Source organism: Antedon bifida, chromosome 5 (assembly GCF_963402885.1).
Source record: "Antedon bifida chromosome 5, ecAntBifi1.1, whole genome shotgun sequence".
Lineage (NCBI taxonomy): Eukaryota > Metazoa > Echinodermata > Crinoidea > Comatulida > Antedonidae > Antedon > Antedon bifida.
The window spans coordinates 28,627,335-28,646,543 of record NC_136230.1 but is presented as its reverse complement, the minus strand read 5'-3'; the positions used below and the strand labels follow the sequence as shown (position 1 = coordinate 28,646,543).

Below are 19,209 nucleotides of genomic sequence, written 5' to 3'. Positions count from 1 at the left end.
TCAAAGACTAGTTTTATACAGTTTGTTTTCATTTCACACGAGGGCGTCAGATACAAGATGGCAGCTCGCACAAAGAAAAACGAGAAAGAAACAAAAACTAAAGAAGAAACTAAGGAAGATCAAAAGATTCCCGATGAGGTAACACCTGAACAACAAGAGGAAGAGGAGGAGGAGGAAGAAGAAATAGAGGTGTACGGGCACCCAAGAAGCTTTATAAGGCCTTTGATTTCTGAGGCTGTGATCGGTAAGCGTCGATAATTGTGTGACGACACACACCCAGTCCCACCAGCTCAGGTTCACTTGCCTTCCAGTTCAACCTGCTGGTGATAGGCCTAGATTTCTTTTATTGAATAATTATGAAAATATATCTTATGAGTAGACCTATGATATTATCAATTATTAATGTAATATAGATGAACCGAATTTACCATTCATTACATTACATTAGAATATTTTTGCATTAGAATTAATTTGTAAAGTAATATGATCAGCATGGTGGTCAATCATGCGTGTAATTTATTAATTTTCTATCCGCATGGAGGTTAAAGCCCCATTCCCTACGTTTTTTAGATCTAATTTAAGATCACAAACTATATTTAATGTAAAAATAATACTATATGGTCCTATTGCGATAACTTTTTTCGTCTTTAAACGGTTAAAAATGTGAAAAATAAGTCGATTCTAATAATTATAGCGGCCCGCTATAAATCCCAAAATGCATTGCGCGCGGATTGATATTTTTGTTTTTCACCTGTAATTCGCCCACTTTTCGATCGATCGTGAGGCCAAAACAAATGGAAGACTCCTAACTTTTCAGCGAAAATACCGGGTTTTCCCCAATTTGTATCAACGGAGTCTGGCAAAAATAGAAAGACAATTAATGCAGCAACTATACAACATCAGGCTAGGTATATAGCTCGCGTACGATGTTCGTACGTTACCGATGTTTACCAGCTAGGCCTACAAAACTAAGCCTAGCTAGGCTAGGCCTAAGACCGTCCACGAGAGGTCGATCGCCGCGAGCTACTTAGGTAGTGCATTGTTTCTCACTTTTTATCATAATTTACCATAAAACGTACATTTAAGACAAGAAATGACATGGTTTAATGTTTTTAAAGTGATATATATGTATTATTTTCCAAAAAACGTCCAAAATTGCAGGGAAGGGGTCTTTAACCATGCATGTAATTTGTTGTTTTCCATCGGCACAGTCAACATCTTTCCTACTATGGATTTGTTTAATGTTTTGTTTGTATAATATAATGTTTTAATGTTAATTGTTATGATTTTCTCATCTGTTTTGTCATTTATTTGATATTTCAGGATATGTGTTTTGGTCCATATTTCATGCACTAGCACCTATGGTATGGTTTTACCCCCTCAACCAGTTGGAAATATCAGGATACGAAGCCTACGCACTCGTCTGGTTCAGCCCTCTACTCTGCATTTCAACGCGCTTCCTAAATGCCATTCAAAGTAAAACAGGAATCTTAGTCCTACGATTATTATGTGTAGCATCCGTTGCCTCATTTCAGGCACCAACAACGTTGCTGCGGCTACAGATTCTAGCTGGGGGTAATTTCTTTGCGATTTTGTTGCTATTAGCAACGTGGTGGCATAAGTCCGCTTACCAAAGGTATGGAACTTAAACAAGAAAAAGAATTCAATTTCTGACAAAAAAAAAACTATTTCATATTAAAATAAATATTTTGTTTTCCTTCTGGCATGATTTCATTTTTAATGAAAATATGTAAATTCATTCTTAACCTTCTGTTGTGCATATATTATAAATAAATAGAATTTTATTCATTGAATGTTTATTATTTCACCAGATGTATGTCTTTATGGGGCCATCTGTTGGGCTTTATAGCACTTTTAGCATCAAGAATATGGTTCATTTCAATCACGCCAGCCTGGAGCGATTTTACATCAAATAACATTGTTATTGCTCTTGGGGTTGTTGCTGTAATCGATAGGTACATAGCAGGTAAGATCAAAAGTATATTTGCCCACTTACCTGGATAAACCAAAAATGGCTCATGACTAAAAAGGAAAATTTGTAAAATGAAATGTTAAATTACTACAGTATAACAATAAGCTGCATATATTGGCATATAGTGTTGACTAACATTTTTAAAATAATGTTTTGAAATACTATTTTTAATTAAAAATTAAACATATGAAGCTGTTAAAAGTAAACCGAATTAATATAATTACTTTTGTAGTTGAGTTTCCACTGCCTGAAGCTAAGCCTAACACAAAGGTCAACGCACATTGGAAGAAGATAGCCACAGGTTTTGGGAGTTTGTTATTCATTACTCATTGTTTATTTGGTGATGTGGCTGTGTTATGTCGTTGGATTGGAAAGGGATATCCATATACTGGGCCTAGCCCTTACCCATTTAGGTATGGCAAAAATGACTGGAATAATAAAATATCAAAAAGTTACATAAAGAAACATTGTTATATTGACCCCCAAAAACATGAAAAATTAAGGTTTATAAAAAAGACTTTGAATAGATTATTTTGCAGATTTAATAAAGTTAACCACTTTTGAAAAAAAACTATAAAAATAAAGACAAAATAAATGGTTAAATTCAACCAAAAACCAATTGACTTCACTTCCAGTTAATTTGACTATTTATTTGCTTTAAATTACAGTTTTTTCAGGTAAATAATTTTTTTTTGGGATCCAATTTTTGGTCAAAGTGAATAACCATTATTTGACATTAAAATGGCATACAAACATTTACAAAATTATTTTTTCAGGGGACAATATAATATTAAGATTGAAAGTCTAATTTATTTCATACTTCCCTGGATAAAGTGCTTTTCTCATCCTTCCAAGTATACCTCAGCACTCATAGATAATAAATAATTGTTATATATTTTCAGTTGTGGAGTGTTTATTGAACTTGTGACAGGACTAATGATCGCATCAAAAGCTGGCCTAGCGACCCACTTTCTGTGGACGTGGTTTATTGGCGGCCATTGCATTATCGCTATGTATTACTTTGATGCTTACACCGCATTTGCGTTCGGTCTTCTTTCTGCACTTTACACCATGTCAATCTGGCCAGAGATAAGTGACCGACTTACCAGTTGTCCACCGGTTAAGACTCTAACATTTGCGATGGGTATTTATCTCGGTGAAATGCTTTTCTGTGTTTGGACAGTAGCTTATAATTTTGTTCCTGGTGGTTGGATAACCAGGTTAGTGATTTTAAAATGAATGATAATCTAAAATGGAGTAGCTCCAAGTGAAATAGGCTGACTTGAATAATATTTTCTAAACAATCAACTAATTTCCTATAAATTTCTTTTCAGGGAAGGGACATTCTATCTGCTTTTATTCATAATACTGTATGTTGGATTTGCTCTATTACTTGGTAAAGGTCGTGACATTACCAAGTTCACAAGTAAGCACATGGCTTTTCGCAATCTGGATGGAACTGGACCAGCATCAGTACATGCTGATGTCAAGCTTTGTAAGTCTATTAAAAAATCACTCTTCTAGAACCAGACACCCCTTGGAAGTCTTTTAAAACCATTCTGCTCTGTCTACACTATCAAACTTTATGTGACAAATAAATGTGATGTGGCCATGGACATGATGATGTCATATCACTACCATATTTGGGCATATCACTACCATAATTGTCACAGTCCACAAGGGCCCACATGTTTAACTAATAAAGATACTGAAATAAGGCATTCCACTTTATTTGTACTATAAACAGTATGTTTTTTTCTTTTAATATAGTGTTGATGTTCTTGTTATTCATTGGTATTGGCGGTTATGCGTACCGGGGACAGAATATTAGAAGTCCTGCCAGTAACAAGGCTAATCCAAATGAGTTTTCTACACTGATATTTACCGCACACTTTATGTATGACAATGAGGGCAAGCCTAGCTTTGAGAGAGTTGCAAAACTTCTTAATGAAACTGGTAATATTTATTTTAGATTCTATTTTAATATTTTGAAGTAACATACTATGAACCAGTGGCTGTATTCACCAATCACACTTAAGTGATAATACTTAAATATTAAGTATTTCACTTAACTCAATAAATATTTAAGTATTTCCCTTAAATTGTATTCACTAATAGATAGAAGGTTTTTGTTTAATTTTAAGGGTGTTTCCTAAGCCTAACTGTGAATGGTGAATATGGCCACTGATAACTAATTATATTTGTTGTTCATTCTTCTCCCATAAAATGACATTAGATGCTGATGTGATAACGGTGCTTGAGAGTGATGCATCGAGGCCGTTCCTAGGCAACAATGACATAGCTATGTATCTATCTGAAAAACTACATATGTATCACGATTTTGGGCCATCTACTAAGGACCACACTTGGGGGTAAGGTTACATCTTTTGATTCTATAATTAGAGAGTTTTCCAGGGGATTTAAAATTTTCTAATACATAACACATACTTGGATTCAGGCAGCTATGGTTAAATACATTCATTTTTACAGAATTTGTTTGTGTTGAAACATAGGAATTATACTGATTCAATTAATTGCAATCATCACACAAATAATAATCCCATTGTGATAAAAATGTGTTTTATTTTATTCTTTTATTGTATAATTTTGAATAGACTTCATAAAAAATATTATGAAAAAATAATGCTATTTAATCTACTGATAGATATCATTTCACAAATTGTCATTCACTACCTAACAATTGCATTATCAGAATTATTGATTTTGACTTAGTAATTACAAAAAATTAATAATAAATTATTGATTGGTAATCCACAGCGCGTGAACTATAGAGGTATTTTCATTAATTTTGATTAGTTGATCAGCGAAGCCCGTTAGAGAAAGGTCAAGCCCTGCTTAAATAGTAATTATCACCTTTCATCAAGTTCTTTGTAATCACAATGTATGGCTTTGATCTTGCTGTAATTAAATTTAACAAAAAGCATTAATTCAAAGTTGACCTTGATTAATATATGGATAGTAATTTTATTAAAATTCATACACATTATTAATATTTTATTGTTGGTCTCACGAATAAAATGTAACATTGGTAATATATATATTTGTCTGTAATGAGGTTCTATATGGATATTAATTGTTATTATTATTATTATTAAAACTTCTAAATACCTTATATTATTTTATTTATTTATTTTTTGGGCTATGAATAAAATCAAACAATTGTAATTTAAACATTTAGTTTTGTGTGTAGAGAAGGTTCTATTATTTATAGATAGCTGTTAAGTTAATAAAGCTAAATAGAGATTAAAGGTAACTACATTGTGACAAGTTATAACATAGTTCCAATGGCATATTATAACATATCACATTAATTTTTCAACCCATTGGAATAATAATGATTTCCCAATTATTTCCTCTTTGCACCATGTCTAGAAATCTCCTACTGTCTAAGTATCGCATCGTAAATTCAACGCACCACTTACTGCCCTCACCCAACGGGGAATTGGCACCTGCCATAAGCGCAACACTCAACATCTCGGGCACGCTTGTTGATGTTGTCACAGGTCACATGGGAAATGAGGGGTATGTATACACAGTAGCAATTATAGATTTGTTCTAATTCACTCAATTATGTATTTGCATTTATCTTATTTGTATACTGCAATCATCTTGGGGATGTTTTTGAATATTTTGCTTTTAAAAGATATTTGAATTGTCTATTTATACTGTGCTATTGATCTAGAATAATTTTACTGCACTATTGATACTAAGATATTTATACTGAACTATTGATACTAAGATATTTATACTGCGCTATCGATACTAAGATATTTATACTGAGCTATCGATACTAAGATATTTATACTGAGCTATTGATACTAAGATATTTATACGTCCCTGCCCTATCGATACTAAGATATTTATACTGCACTATTGATACTAAGATATTTATACTGCACTATTGATCCTATGATATTTATACTGCGCTATGATACTAAGATAAGAATAAATTTACGTTTAATTTTAAGATTTGTCTCATTTTCTGTTTGTTAAAGGAAGCTTGTCATGTGTTCTTGCATGAAATATTTTTTAATGTTTCTCTAAACTTGCGGAATTTTAAAAATTTGGCTTGTTTTTAAATTTTAATACAGTCTGGTTTCCGTTTTGGGAAAGTTTCAGACATAGTTAAGCTTTAGGACAATTGACTCTACTACTACTAGTGCTATATCTTATCACTATTACGTTTCATAAAGTTATCTTATTGGCAATATTCATTTTACAAGAATTTTTACGATGACTAAAACAGATTTCCTAAATGCTTATTTTGTATACTGATAACACTATGTGTGAACATTGAAACAGGCTTATCAATAATTAACTTATAAACACTGACATTCCTGATACATTTTATTATGATTTACTTTATGTACATCAAATTCACAGGAAGTTATTCACACATACTTCAAATTCAAATATATACTTAATTATTCATCATCATCAAATCATTCATTTATCATTATAGAATCAAAAACAGGTCGATGGAGATTAAAAGGGAACACATACAAACTCGAAATGAGCTTACAATTAATTACTTAAACACCTATAATGTTATCATTGGCCTATTTCCTTTTTTATTTTATTTATTTTTTCCTTTATTCCTCTGGTTATTTAGAAAAAGTCACAACATTTTTTATTTTTGTCATATTTTATGATGCATAATAATTGTATAGACGTTTTAATTATTGTAACTCAATAATGCTTTTAAGTGTGATGTTTTTTTATCCAATTAAAAAAGAAATTCTTCAAAGAAATTATTATGTACGTATGACTTGCGTACAAATTTATTTTGTATCTCCTTGTTGTATTAAGTTAGATTCCTTGTATTGCCATTAAAACTTCCCTAATTGGTTTTAAAAACTTTTCAAATAAAATATATCAAAAAACAAAAAAATTTTAAGCAACACCACAAACAATTTAAACACTTACCTTAATCCAAACTGCTATATAAAGTTATACTGTTTGTGAATATTATGTACACTGTATTAAATGGCCAGAACCTGCTATGTTATCAGCCAATCTGAATTTTGACAATGCAGTTTCAATATCATCACGTTATTTGATATACATCTGTTGCCATGCTCTGGTTATCAAAAGGATGACATACAATTAATATGGTATATTCTTAATTTACATAATTCATTAAATTATGCAAACTTTTCTTTTACATAATTCATTAGGAATAAATTTAGATAATTACTATTTTTTATGGTTTTAATATTTTATAAAAATGATGAAAATATATATATTTGTCTCGGTTTATACAAATTATTTATTTATATACAGTATAGTTTTAATATTCATAATTATAGAAAATAGCATACTTTAACTTAAAATTTAAAAATTCCTATTTTGCTTTAAATATACTGTAAATTATTTTACATGGGAATTATAATTTTTATTTTTTTACTTTTATGGAATTAAAAAATTAAACTAAATTTAAAGTCTATATGCATTCTTATATTAGTTATCTGTACATAAAACTACTGTTAAAATATTTGATACATAATTTTCCTATTTTATTTTCTCTTTCTATTTGTTCTTTATATTACTTTCCTCTGAGGTGAGATTTATCGATATTTTGAGCTTCTGTGTACTGCTTAGTACATGTTGTATTGTTGATATAGTTGATATATTTTGCATTGAGAATGTAGTGGATATACTAGTTAATAAGAAATGCTATCTGGCTATATAATTTTGTTTGCAAGATTCTGTTTTACATTATTTTAAATTAATAATAAGCAATGTTTTTAATACATTATAAACGTCATGTTCTTTGTATGCTTGATTGTGAAATGCTTGATAGAAATATTAAAATAATATAAATGCTTGCAGCTTATTGTTATATAATTTTAAGACAAGAACAAGATTTGAACCCCTGAAGTTGTTGGACAAGCATGTTAAACACCATAGTACCATACTCGTTTACAATTATTAAATTTACTTTAAAATTCTTTTTTTTTTTCACATTACAGTAGAGACGATGAGGATCGCAAATTACAGGCCGAGTATCTAGCTAATATTACTAAAGCCAGGTATGAGATTAAATGCATGTTTTATTACTATAGCCCTATTGTTGGCCTAATTATAAACCCACCTCAATATAAAATATAAGTAAATTCTCATCTCGGTAATAACCCTTCCCAAGAGTAAATCATTGACCTCAGTGACCTAGAGGATTATGGAATAAAATTCTAATTATGTGCAGCAAATTTCTTTTTTTACGGCTCATTAATTTTTTTAGCATTATCAATAATAATAATTGTCGCTTATAATAGCACTTTTATCAACGCGTTGCACAATAGATTTCAATTTATAATTCTCTTCATATACAGTACCAATATCTTGGAGGATTAGGGAATAACATTCTAATTATGTGCAGTAAATTTCTTTTTTAACAGCTCATAAAATATTTTATATAGCATTATCAATAATAATTGTCGTTTAAAATAGCACTTTTATCAACGCGTTCCACAATAGATTCAAATTTATAATTCTCTTTATATACAGTACACAGTGGACTAGAATACATATTGTATTGTAAAAGTCGCTCAGTAATCATTATGGGAGAAATGATTATATATACTGTACTATCATTTATGACTAAAGGCCAATTTACACAGATAAGCGGTAACGGTAATAAAAATATAGAATCTATGTTATTCCTTTTGACCATTTACACACAACGCGAAGCGGACGGGCGGTTTGTTTCCGCTCGGGATAGATACAGATTTTACGTGGAACAAGCTACGCGGTTTCCCGCTTACCGTTACTCCTCGTTTGTGTAAATTTGCCTTTAAGAGTATATTTTAGCATTATAGTACCATAGTCTGTAAATGAAAGTAAATAAAAGAAGTTGTAAAGATAAATAATAATGTATTTGTTCTTGCAGTAACCGTCCAATTGTTTTTATGGGATACATAGTTTCAAAACCAGACAGTCGCGATTACAATCGCTTAAGATATATCGGTAAACTTAAGGTATGCAGGATTTTTGTCTGAATACTCTCAATACGTCTCCGCACATTCCCCTTAGTAGAGATAACAATCAATTAACACGGCCTAACTTGGTCCTAGGTTATTAAAAATTAAAAATCCCTAGCATCTGATTTACTTACTGTACCTTTTATGCTAGCATAGAAATAGATTCCTGCAACCACATCATTTCTATAGACTACATAAATATTGACAGTATATACACTTACATTAGATCCTTTTTGTACTGGCCATCTATCCATAGGTACTGGTAGATATATCCTTTACACACTAACCCATGGAGAGGTCCATGTTAATTATTTACTTTATGTACAGGGTCAACTTAATCAAATTACAAGTTCCAACTTTACAGTCTCTAATCTAATGAACAAAAGTCTTCAGTATCAACATATAATATTCCTAACAGTGATACAACTGTTCACAGTGATAGTCTATGTACATGTGAGCTGTGTCTACAGCAAAATCTGTATTATGCAAATTAGTTTGTATAATTAGCATATAGATATTTTCACCTGTTTCCTGGTGAAAGATCATTTGTAAATATTGGTTATTCATTGTAAGCAATACTTACAGTAAGTAGATACAAGTACATACAAATTCAAGATAATGTCATAAATGTTGAAAATATGAACTCCAACTTACAAGCATACAATACCAATATATGAGCTGTCTCTCTGTCATCTGGTCTGGTCTCTTTTCACTCAGTTAAATTCTAACAACTTTTTTCTGAGAATTAACCACTGTAATGAATTAATAAGAAATATTAAATTGACCTTTCTGTGATCTTATTCATTTTTTTTCTCTAAAGGATATTGACTCATCCGATGTTGACCGATTCTGCCAGTATATATTTTATAATCGTCTTAAAAGGTATGATTACATTTTAATAAATTATCACAAGACTGCATTGTAATCCCTGTATTTATATTTGTTATAAAACAATAGAGGAAATTAAAAGTGGGGAAAATGATTTTGTTGATAGATAAGTTGTCACTTTGGTTAAGAAAGTGAAAGAATGTATTAAATATTCCAGCTATTTTTAAAACTTAATAATTTTTAAAATTTTGTATAGCAAAAATAAAGGTGTCTTTACCAATTACAAAATTTAATTTCTAGTATATCACTGGACAGTAGAGAATTTCTTTTGTCTGACAAAATGATATATAATAGCTGTTATATATCATGTCTTAAGCTCTGTCTACACTATCAAACTTGAGGTGACAAAAAATTGTGATGTGCCCATATACATGATGATGTCATATCACTACCATATTTGGGCACATCACTCTTTTTCTGTCCAACCAGATTGATAGTGTAGACAGAGCTTTAAACCTGAAAGATGACAAAGTATCCACACATAGTCTAAAGCTCTGTCTACACTATCAAACTACTTTGACAATGTGATGTGCCCAAATATGGTAGTGATATGACATCATCATTTTTGTCACAAAGTTTGATAGTGTAGACAGAGCTTAATACATGAACAATATTTAAAAACTAAATATTTTGTTAATATACTATTTGTATTGGTGACTTTGTTGACTTTAATTTTACCTTTTATCCTTGGTCTAGAGTTGGCTATGCCAGGATATCGCATGGGGAGCTGAGTGACACAGAAGCACAGCTTGCTAAATTCAACATCCTGGCTAAAGGTTCACAACAAGATAATAATGTAGTTGTTATAGACAAAAATAAGGTTGACCCGTCTGTCCACTTTCCACAAAGGTAAGCTTCCTAGTGACTCATTGACAAAAATATAGTGCTATAAAACACATTCTGTATTATTGGAAAATGAGTCACATTTGGATGAAGAGAAAAATGACTGGGTTGTCATTTTATGTAGTTCACTGATCACGTGTGGTAATTTGTTGTACAAGTGACTCACTGAATAAATAGACTACAATAAAATTAAGTGCACAGTGTGTATCTATGGGTCACATCTCTCACCTTTGTAAATTTAGGTTAATGGATAATGCAAATGCATGTTTTTATATCTAATTTTCCAATGAGTAAACATTTGTATGTTTTATAGATGTAAATGTTATGACATAACCATTATAAAGGTGTTAATGTTATTATAACATTAATTACCATAATTTGAATTATGATAATTCATAATTCATCGACATAAAGGTCAAGACTACTAAATCTATTTTTTTAAACTAGAGATCATTGACACTTTATTTCTGTATTCTTTCAAGGTTTGGTAATTTCTACAATGGACACCATTTAGGCAGCGATCATCGTTATCACATGGGAACGCCAAAGTACTTCACTCAAGAAAGTCCTTAAGTCACTCAATTTTCACATACATATTCAGAAGAGTACCTATGTTACTGGAATTTCTCAAGACACCTTGCATTAATAAACAGTATAATTTATCAAACCTAATTGCATGAAAATAGTATAAAAATTACACTAATGGTACTGTGGGTTGGTACTTAGCATGCTTCTAAGGTTTGGTTCAATTCCTACCATGGTACCAAACTTGGTGTCATTTCTTATATTTGTTAATTTAACTTGGTGTTAATTAACTGGCTGCTGAAAAATAAATTAAAAAACAGTTTTAAACAGTAGGTCATTATTTTTTAACTTTAACTATTTATTTCTTTTACCTAGTTTGGTAAATCTTCCAATTTTTGTATTTTATTTTTCTGGGATTTTCTTTGTGTGTATACTGTATTTGATAATAATTATGTTTGTTGTTTAAAAGAACGTATTTAAAGTCCCCATCTATGCAAAAGCATCTAGTCTATGTGTTCATAGTGAATCTATTTAATAATCATGTACTGTATAAGTTAACATTTAAAAAGATATCTGGTGAAACTGAAATAATATATTTACAAATGTTTTCAATTCAATCGTTAAAAAACCCTTCGTACACAATGGATGTACATATTATGTGGTTCCAACAAATTTTGAACAATCATGTACTGGAAATTTACTTTATGTAGTATTTAAGAAATTGTGAATTAAAAATGGAGCTGTAGCTTGGTGGTTAACGTGCTTGCCTTCCAATCTCAAGGTCCGGGGTTCAATCCTGACCTAGTTCTAGTGTTGTAACTCTTTCAACTCCACTCCTAAACCCTCAAATGAGACTTAGTTTATAAGCACGATACATTATAAAATAGTTTATCCATCCTGTAATTGCGAGTTACTCGCTTTAGGATGCGTATGAAATTTTAAAATATGTTTTCATGTTCCAGTACTAACTTTGGTGGTATTCAAAAGTAATTAAGTGAATCACGTCCAATTCATGCAGATGTCTGGCTGGAGGCTAACCAGGTCAATGACAAGAGGTCAGGTCAATGACAAAGGTCAGGCTTCTGACTAGAGCTCAGGTCAGTGTATTTAATTATGGTACTAGTTTTCATGCAAATATCCATTAGTATAACTATTAGCTTTGTTGTTGTTTTATGTCAAGTTGAATATAATAAATTGGTGAAACAATTTCTTTAGTTTTGAATATTAAATATTTCTCCTCACACATTGACTAATAAGATAATTTTTTTTATATTTACATACAATAATTAAACGGTCTTACTGGTAAAGTATGCATATAATACATTATCAAAACAGTCATTACCCTTATGTCTTTTAAATCGGTGAATATTTCATAGTCATTTTTTTACTGCGGGATAAAACAAATAACATATTGTATAGCCTATTTGTCTAAAGCTCTGTCTACACTACCAAACTTGATGTGACAAAAAATGTGATGTGCACATACATGATGATGTCATATGACTACCATATTTGGGCACATCACACTTTTTTTGTCAAACTAGTTTGTAGTGTAGAGTTTAAAAAAAACTAATAAAAAATAACTTATTTGCATTAATGAACATTTCAATAAGTAAAACATTGGTAAATTTTACACCAAGATATTTAATGCATGATTCTTAAAATGACATTCTCAATTTATTTGACATAACGTATGACTATATTGTCATTGGTCAGCCAGGTATACAAACCGACCAATCAAAATACAGAATAAAATGTGCCTCTCTCTTCCTCTTCTATCCATTTACCAACATTTAATTTATAATAATTTGGATTGGTTTATCCATAGCTACTGAATCAATATACTATTTAGTTTTAAAACATGATTGCATTAATAGCTCTATAACAATTCAATACAATGTTACAGTACACCAATAATTACAATAGAACACACAGATTTGATGTTACGAATTTTTATCCAAAGTGTTTTCACACTCTTTTTCTGTATTGTTTTCAGATGTATTTTCCTTCTTTTCTTCTATATTTAATTCTTCTGTCATTCCTTCTATCGTTCCTGTATCAGTTTTGTCACCACTTTCATCTTGTGGGTTTTCTTTATTCTCTTTATTAACATCTTCATTTTCTGGTGTTTTGATATCTTCATTTTGTGGAGTCTTGCTTTCTTCATTATTTTCTGATTTTTCAGATGCATTGTCTTCAAATCCAGGCTAAAACATCAAATATACCAGTGAAAACATTTTCCTCTGGCTTCAATTAGTATATTGAAACGCAAGTTAAAATTAATTGTTTACAATCAATGAACTACATATCAATATATCAAATATATCAGTTTAAATACAGTAACATTTTCTACTAACAACCTTCTCAAATCTACAAAACAGAACTCAGAACGTTTACATAAAATCTGCATTGCAGAGATTGGGGAATGATTTGATTGGGTGATATTTGTTAACAGTACCTTGTGACCTGGATTGTCATGTGACTGGTTTTCTATGATGATGTCATCAGGGTCTGGTACAGCAGGTAAGAAGTCCTCCCCTGGACAAAGTCTTTCAAAAATGCTTTTGGCCTGAAATATTAAAAGTAACACATTTTAAGATATGTTTTGAAACAAAATGTAAAATATCATTTCCATACTAAGGTAATACAATTTAAGGCAGCATGGCTTAATGGGCATTATGTAAAGCTATATGGCTACATCACATCTTTTTGTCACATAAAGTTTGATAGTGTAGACAGAACGTAATGGTAAATCCATTCTGATACCCACATTTGAATTGGTTCATCTTTTGCATTGCAATTTTCAACATTTGGGGATTGCCCCAGAGATGTAACTATGACTTTATTAAAGATTTACAGAACCCAGTTTACCTGTTGAACAGCATGTTCATAGCCTATACTGCAGCCAGGCCCACTGGTTACCTCTGTGTTACCAGGAAGCCCCTCCTTTAACTCCTCTTCTTCAACACCGGTCATGTCAACCATGTTAAAATACATACTCCAGATAATCCTAGGCTTAGTGCAGTTAGCATCATCCTCAGAGTCTGTAGGCTGAAATAGTAGCTTACAGACTTGCTGGAAGTCTTCTTTTGCAGTCTTATGGTGTGATCTGCATGTCAGGTGAATTATAACTACAAATGTAAAGAGATTTTAATAATTATTATTATAATTTTAAGGTACACACATGCTTCCTTATATTCCAGTTACAGTAACAGAAAATTGAAGAACTATGGAAAAGGAAAGGAACATGTTTGGGGTACAGAACATGGACCAAGGCAGAGACTGCAGTCTAATACAGGGATGTGTAGAGGACAGATACACTAGCACCTTATTATCCATGGTAGTAATTAATAATATCAGTAGAATCAATATAACACAGAAAATTCCTTACATAAATCCTTTGGACAAGCATAAGTACCATACGGAAGCTCGATAACTTGGATGGTTTGAGGGCTCCCTTCAAGTGGAGGAACAGTCAGTAAAGATATCTGAAATGTTATAAATAATAACAATTACTGAATTAATACAGTATCTGATTAAAATTGAATAAATATTGTAATTTTTAAAATAATAGTACTAAAATAATTTTATCTTACCTCTTCTTGACCAGTTGGCCATATAGATCGGTCAGTCATAAACACTGCTCTAGATACAAGTCTAAATGTAATCAAATATGGTTTAAATTACCTAGTGTTGTAATAAAATAAGTTCTAAATTACCTACTGCAGAATGGAGAATTCTACTAACTAAACTTAATAGTTTATAAGCACGATACAGTTTATACATATTGTAATTCCTCTTAAGCTCTGTCTACACTATCAAACTAGTTTGACAAAGGAAGTGTGATGTGCCCAAATATGGTAGTGATATGACATCATCATGTCCATATATGGGCACATCACAATTTTTTTCACATAAAGTTTGATAGTGTAGACAGAGCTTTAGAGCTTTTCCATGAACAAAAAATCTAAAAAATGGCAAAACGTACGAGGTAGTGGCAGCAGACGCCAGCGATGGCCTGTAGCTGTGATCCATAATAATATTCTTGCTAATCAATCTTCTGCCATCTGAGCTGATGATGCCTTTACATCTAAAAACATATAAATTAAATTATGTAATTCCTACAGATATAGTACAGTATTGTGTGATTACAGGATATACAGCCTACCCATAATTGGGTTTAATCTGCCCATATATAGACATGACGATGTCACATCACTTTTTGGCATATCACTACCATATATGGGCACATCACACTTTTTTTCTCAAACTAGCTTAATAATGTAGTTAGTAAAGAAATGGATTTGATTTCCAGACCTTTAAAGCTACAGAGTTTCTGCAAGACATTTAGCTAATTTGCAGATCTTAAACCTGGACATCTCTGAAGTCATCTTCTGAACTAAATTAAACCATACTAACTTATTTTCAGCATCTACAATCAGTCCTTTCCCTGTACATCGTAACATATAAATTCCATTAAAAACAGCACACATTCTACAGAAGCATTGAGGGAGCTCTCCACTTCCATAAAGCGTCCATAGAAATGCTGTATTGCCATAGCGACCAAGTGATTTCAAGAAATGATGCGTGGCCTTTAACCCCTAAAAAATAATTAAGGAATATACTGTTCATGCTGTATAATTAATATTATGTTTCTTGGACAAGTGGCCAAATATTACTAGACAATAATTAATTAAAGTAGGCTTCTCATAATGAGAAGACATCAGTGTGATATTCTCTGTAATGGAAAAGTTCACACTCTGTTGGATGTGGAAATAAATATTTCAACTTACATCTTCTGTTAGTGTATCTTGTGTTACCATGGCAATGGAGTGTATAACAAAATGCTGTAGGGTGCTGGTAAGCTTCTTAAACTTTAAAAACTCTACAAATGGTTTGTTTAAATATTCTGCAAAACAAGATTTGTATAAAGTTTATCAAACTTTATGTGACAAAAAAATGTGATGTGCCCATATATGGACATGATGATGGCATATCACTACCATACTTGGATACATTACATTTTTTTTTGTCAAACTAGGTTGATAGTGTAAACAGAGCTTAACAGACACTTTATAACATCTTACCTTCATATTCTAATTGTCTTTCTTGATAGTGTAAACAAAATTCTATAAACTTCATCAGTATTCTTTTCTCTAACATTGTCACATATTTGCTACTGAATACGTCAGCTCTAGAACATGGAACCTTTAGTAAAAGAACAATGACAGTATTGTTGTCATGAGGTTTAATAACATATGAATTGCATATATATATATATATATAATAATTAGTAACAGCATTACTGCCTGGAAATATTGGATAGATTACTAGTACAATAAATGGAACTGTAAATATTCACCTTTTCTATTTTTCCATTGATAAATGTCAGTGTCCTTGTTATAGCTTTGAATTCAGCATAGCGGCTGACTCTGGACTCAATCAAGGCTTCAATTAATGAACCCCTACAAAACATCAGCTGTATAAAAACAATAATTAGATGTATTAACAAGTAACTCGAATGTGGTGCTGTGTACCAAACACTGTACAATAATACAACATATATTGATTTTGTTGATGAAATAATTATGGGTATATTCTCTATTAAGCTCTGTCTATACTATCAAAAATGTGACAAAAAAATGTGATGTGCCCATATATGGACATGATGATATCATATCATTACCATATTTAAGCATATCACTACCATGTTTGGAAATATCACTACCATACTTGGGGACATCAAACAATTTTTGTCAAACTAGTTAGATAGTGTAGACAGAGCTTTAGTATTGCCCCTTTAACATTGCCTATCAAACCTTCAAAATTTACACACAACAGGGCACACAGTGTCTCTATTACCAAGAACCAGTCATGGTTAGATTAATATTATATAACTTTTTGCTGTATACCTTTGGTGAAAGATCAATGTTAAACTTTCTCCATTCATGTTTTATAAGATTTTGTGTCCACTGTTTTCTGGGTTCATTAATTTCATTTGCATCACTGACACCATCTACTGCTGCCGGTTCTTCTGCTGCAGGTTCTTCTGCTGCGGCTTCCACAGCTGGAGACTCCTGTGGAACTGGATCTACTGTTTCTGATGCTGCATCTTGTGTTGGTGCTGCTGCTGCAGGTTCCTTTGCAGCATCCTGTGTTGGTGCTACTGGTGCAGACTCCTTTGCAGCATCCTTTGCAAGAGCTTCAGCATCACTTGCATCATTGGTATCTTCTGGATGTGCAGAGGAAACATCAGCATTTGATGAACTACCAACACTCTCTTCCACATTCTCTAATTCATTAGATTGATCTGCCGTTGTGGGGACATCTGATGATTGAGGTTCTGCCATATTTGCTACTGGTTCCTCTGGCAGGTTGGCTCCCTCTTGAGGCACTGGTACTTGTTGTGAATCATCATTATCTTCTGGAGGAGCACCATCTCCAGGCAAGTCTGGAGATACTGGAGGTGTTTCAGGAAGTCTGTTGAAAAGTCTTCGTCTTTCTGGAACTGGTTCTCCCTCACTTAAAAATAAAAAATTTTAAGAGCTATTTTAAGTAGAATTGACTAATAAATAAACCATATTTGTGATATGGAAGCTTTGTACAACACATGTTTGCTTAGGTTAAAAATCAAAAGAATTGGTTCTCACTCTTGGGTGAAATGTTTGCCGCAACAAAACTCACAATTATAGAACGAAAAACATACCAAACAAACCATTGAACCTCTAAATTTGATACTGTATCGCCATATCTTGGTAAGTACACTATTCTCTCTCCATCTTCCAGTAAGTCCGCAGAAACAGACATGACATCGTCGTTATCATTAGATTCATTCTATCAAAAATTTGATTTTATTAATAAATTTCATTTGTATGACAAAATACAATCATTTGATCAAATTTCTCAGTAAAACCTTAACATTTACAATATAAAAACACAGCAAAAAAAACATTAACATAAAGAAAGATAATTAAGTTAAGTTAAAGAAGAAATAATTAATTGTATGACTACAGTAGATTACCTGGCGGTTGGATTCAATCCATGTTTCCAATCCATTAAGGTTAAAGGTCGCCCAATCACCGCCATAATACTCATTTCTAAGACAAAAATACAATACAATCATATAATTACTAAAAATATATGTGTGATTCATTAGTAGCTTGGTGTGTATAATCATTGCCTACAAATCACATGGTATTGGTTCAAATCCTGCCCAGAGTCACTTACCTGTCAATTTGAAGAACTGCTCGACCTATCCTGGCCAGTCCAGCCCCAAGGATGCTTTCCTGTAAACCTAAAAAACACAATAATCAATATTAATTTTTAAATTGTTAAATAATTTGATTGCAAGACATTATTATAGGCATATATAGGCAAGGCCTTTGAACACATTTGCGGGAAAGTAATCTCTGTTAGGCCTAAGACTAGCCTTCCTCTCCAGCTTGACATGGACTCTATAGGCTAGTTCTCTCCTAGCCGGTCCAGCAGCTAATAGTATACTTATTATACCTAGGTAGGCCTAGGGTAGGGCGATGTTTTGGCATGATGATGGATGGCCTAGCCTAGCTAAAGTAGTAGTCTTACGTCATAACAGTACGACTGGTAAGCCATTTTCTTAATTAACCTCACATAAAAACGTTTGGTTATTTATCAGTAACTAATAATATCTAATAATATAGAATACAAAGTACAAAATCTACCTGTTCCTATTATAATTTCGTCATATTCAGTAGGCAGGTCATCCATGTTGTTTCGTTTCTCTCTTGTTTGTTATTACTTTTAACACAATAGAGAGGGCGCTAGTTTATGAAACATTGCATTTGTGACGAAAGTGTCGAAAAAAAGACGCAGACGGTCCCACTTCCTTCATAACAAACTCACGTATAAAGGTCATAAACGAAGTTGCGTTCTTCTCTTCGCTTGTTCTTTCTATATTCAGTAACTAGCTGGATTACATAT

General features: G+C 31.9%; 2 protein-coding genes across 3 annotated transcripts; one reads left to right on the top strand and one right to left on the bottom strand.

Moving 5' to 3' along the window:
- Positions 1–51: 51 nt before the first annotated feature.
- Positions 52–12,458, top strand: LOC144843779 (PGAP2-interacting protein-like). Of its 2 annotated transcripts, none has more exons than XM_078700720.1 (14): positions 52–244; positions 1,324–1,636; positions 1,833–1,987; positions 2,226–2,406; positions 2,896–3,213; positions 3,328–3,488; positions 3,764–3,949; positions 4,230–4,365; positions 5,387–5,536; positions 7,990–8,046; positions 8,904–8,991; positions 9,815–9,876; positions 10,579–10,731; positions 11,208–12,458. In XM_078700720.1, the coding sequence occupies exons 1-14, from the start codon at positions 58–60 to the stop codon at positions 11,296–11,298; spliced, it is 2,238 nt and encodes a 745-aa protein (XP_078556846.1). In that variant the 5' UTR covers positions 52–57; the 3' UTR covers positions 11,299–12,458. The 2 variants fall into 2 exon arrangements, with proteins under 2 accessions (XP_078556846.1, XP_078556845.1); XM_078700719.1 differs by having other exon boundaries at positions 7,987–8,046.
- On the bottom strand, positions 11,685–19,030 carry LOC144843778 (rab proteins geranylgeranyltransferase component A 2-like). The gene is made up of 15 exons (XM_078700718.1): positions 18,951–19,030; positions 18,478–18,544; positions 18,272–18,347; positions 17,957–18,084; positions 17,163–17,772; positions 16,613–16,729; positions 16,338–16,458; positions 16,044–16,159; positions 15,670–15,851; positions 15,239–15,340; positions 14,847–14,907; positions 14,642–14,738; positions 14,122–14,381; positions 13,709–13,819; positions 11,685–13,457 (listed from the first exon to the last, which is right to left on the bottom strand). Exons 1-15 carry the CDS (start codon positions 18,994–18,996, stop codon positions 13,194–13,196), a joined length of 2,358 nt encoding a protein of 785 aa, XP_078556844.1. The 5' UTR covers positions 18,997–19,030; the 3' UTR covers positions 11,685–13,193.
- Between the last annotated feature and the right edge of the window lie 179 nt (positions 19,031–19,209).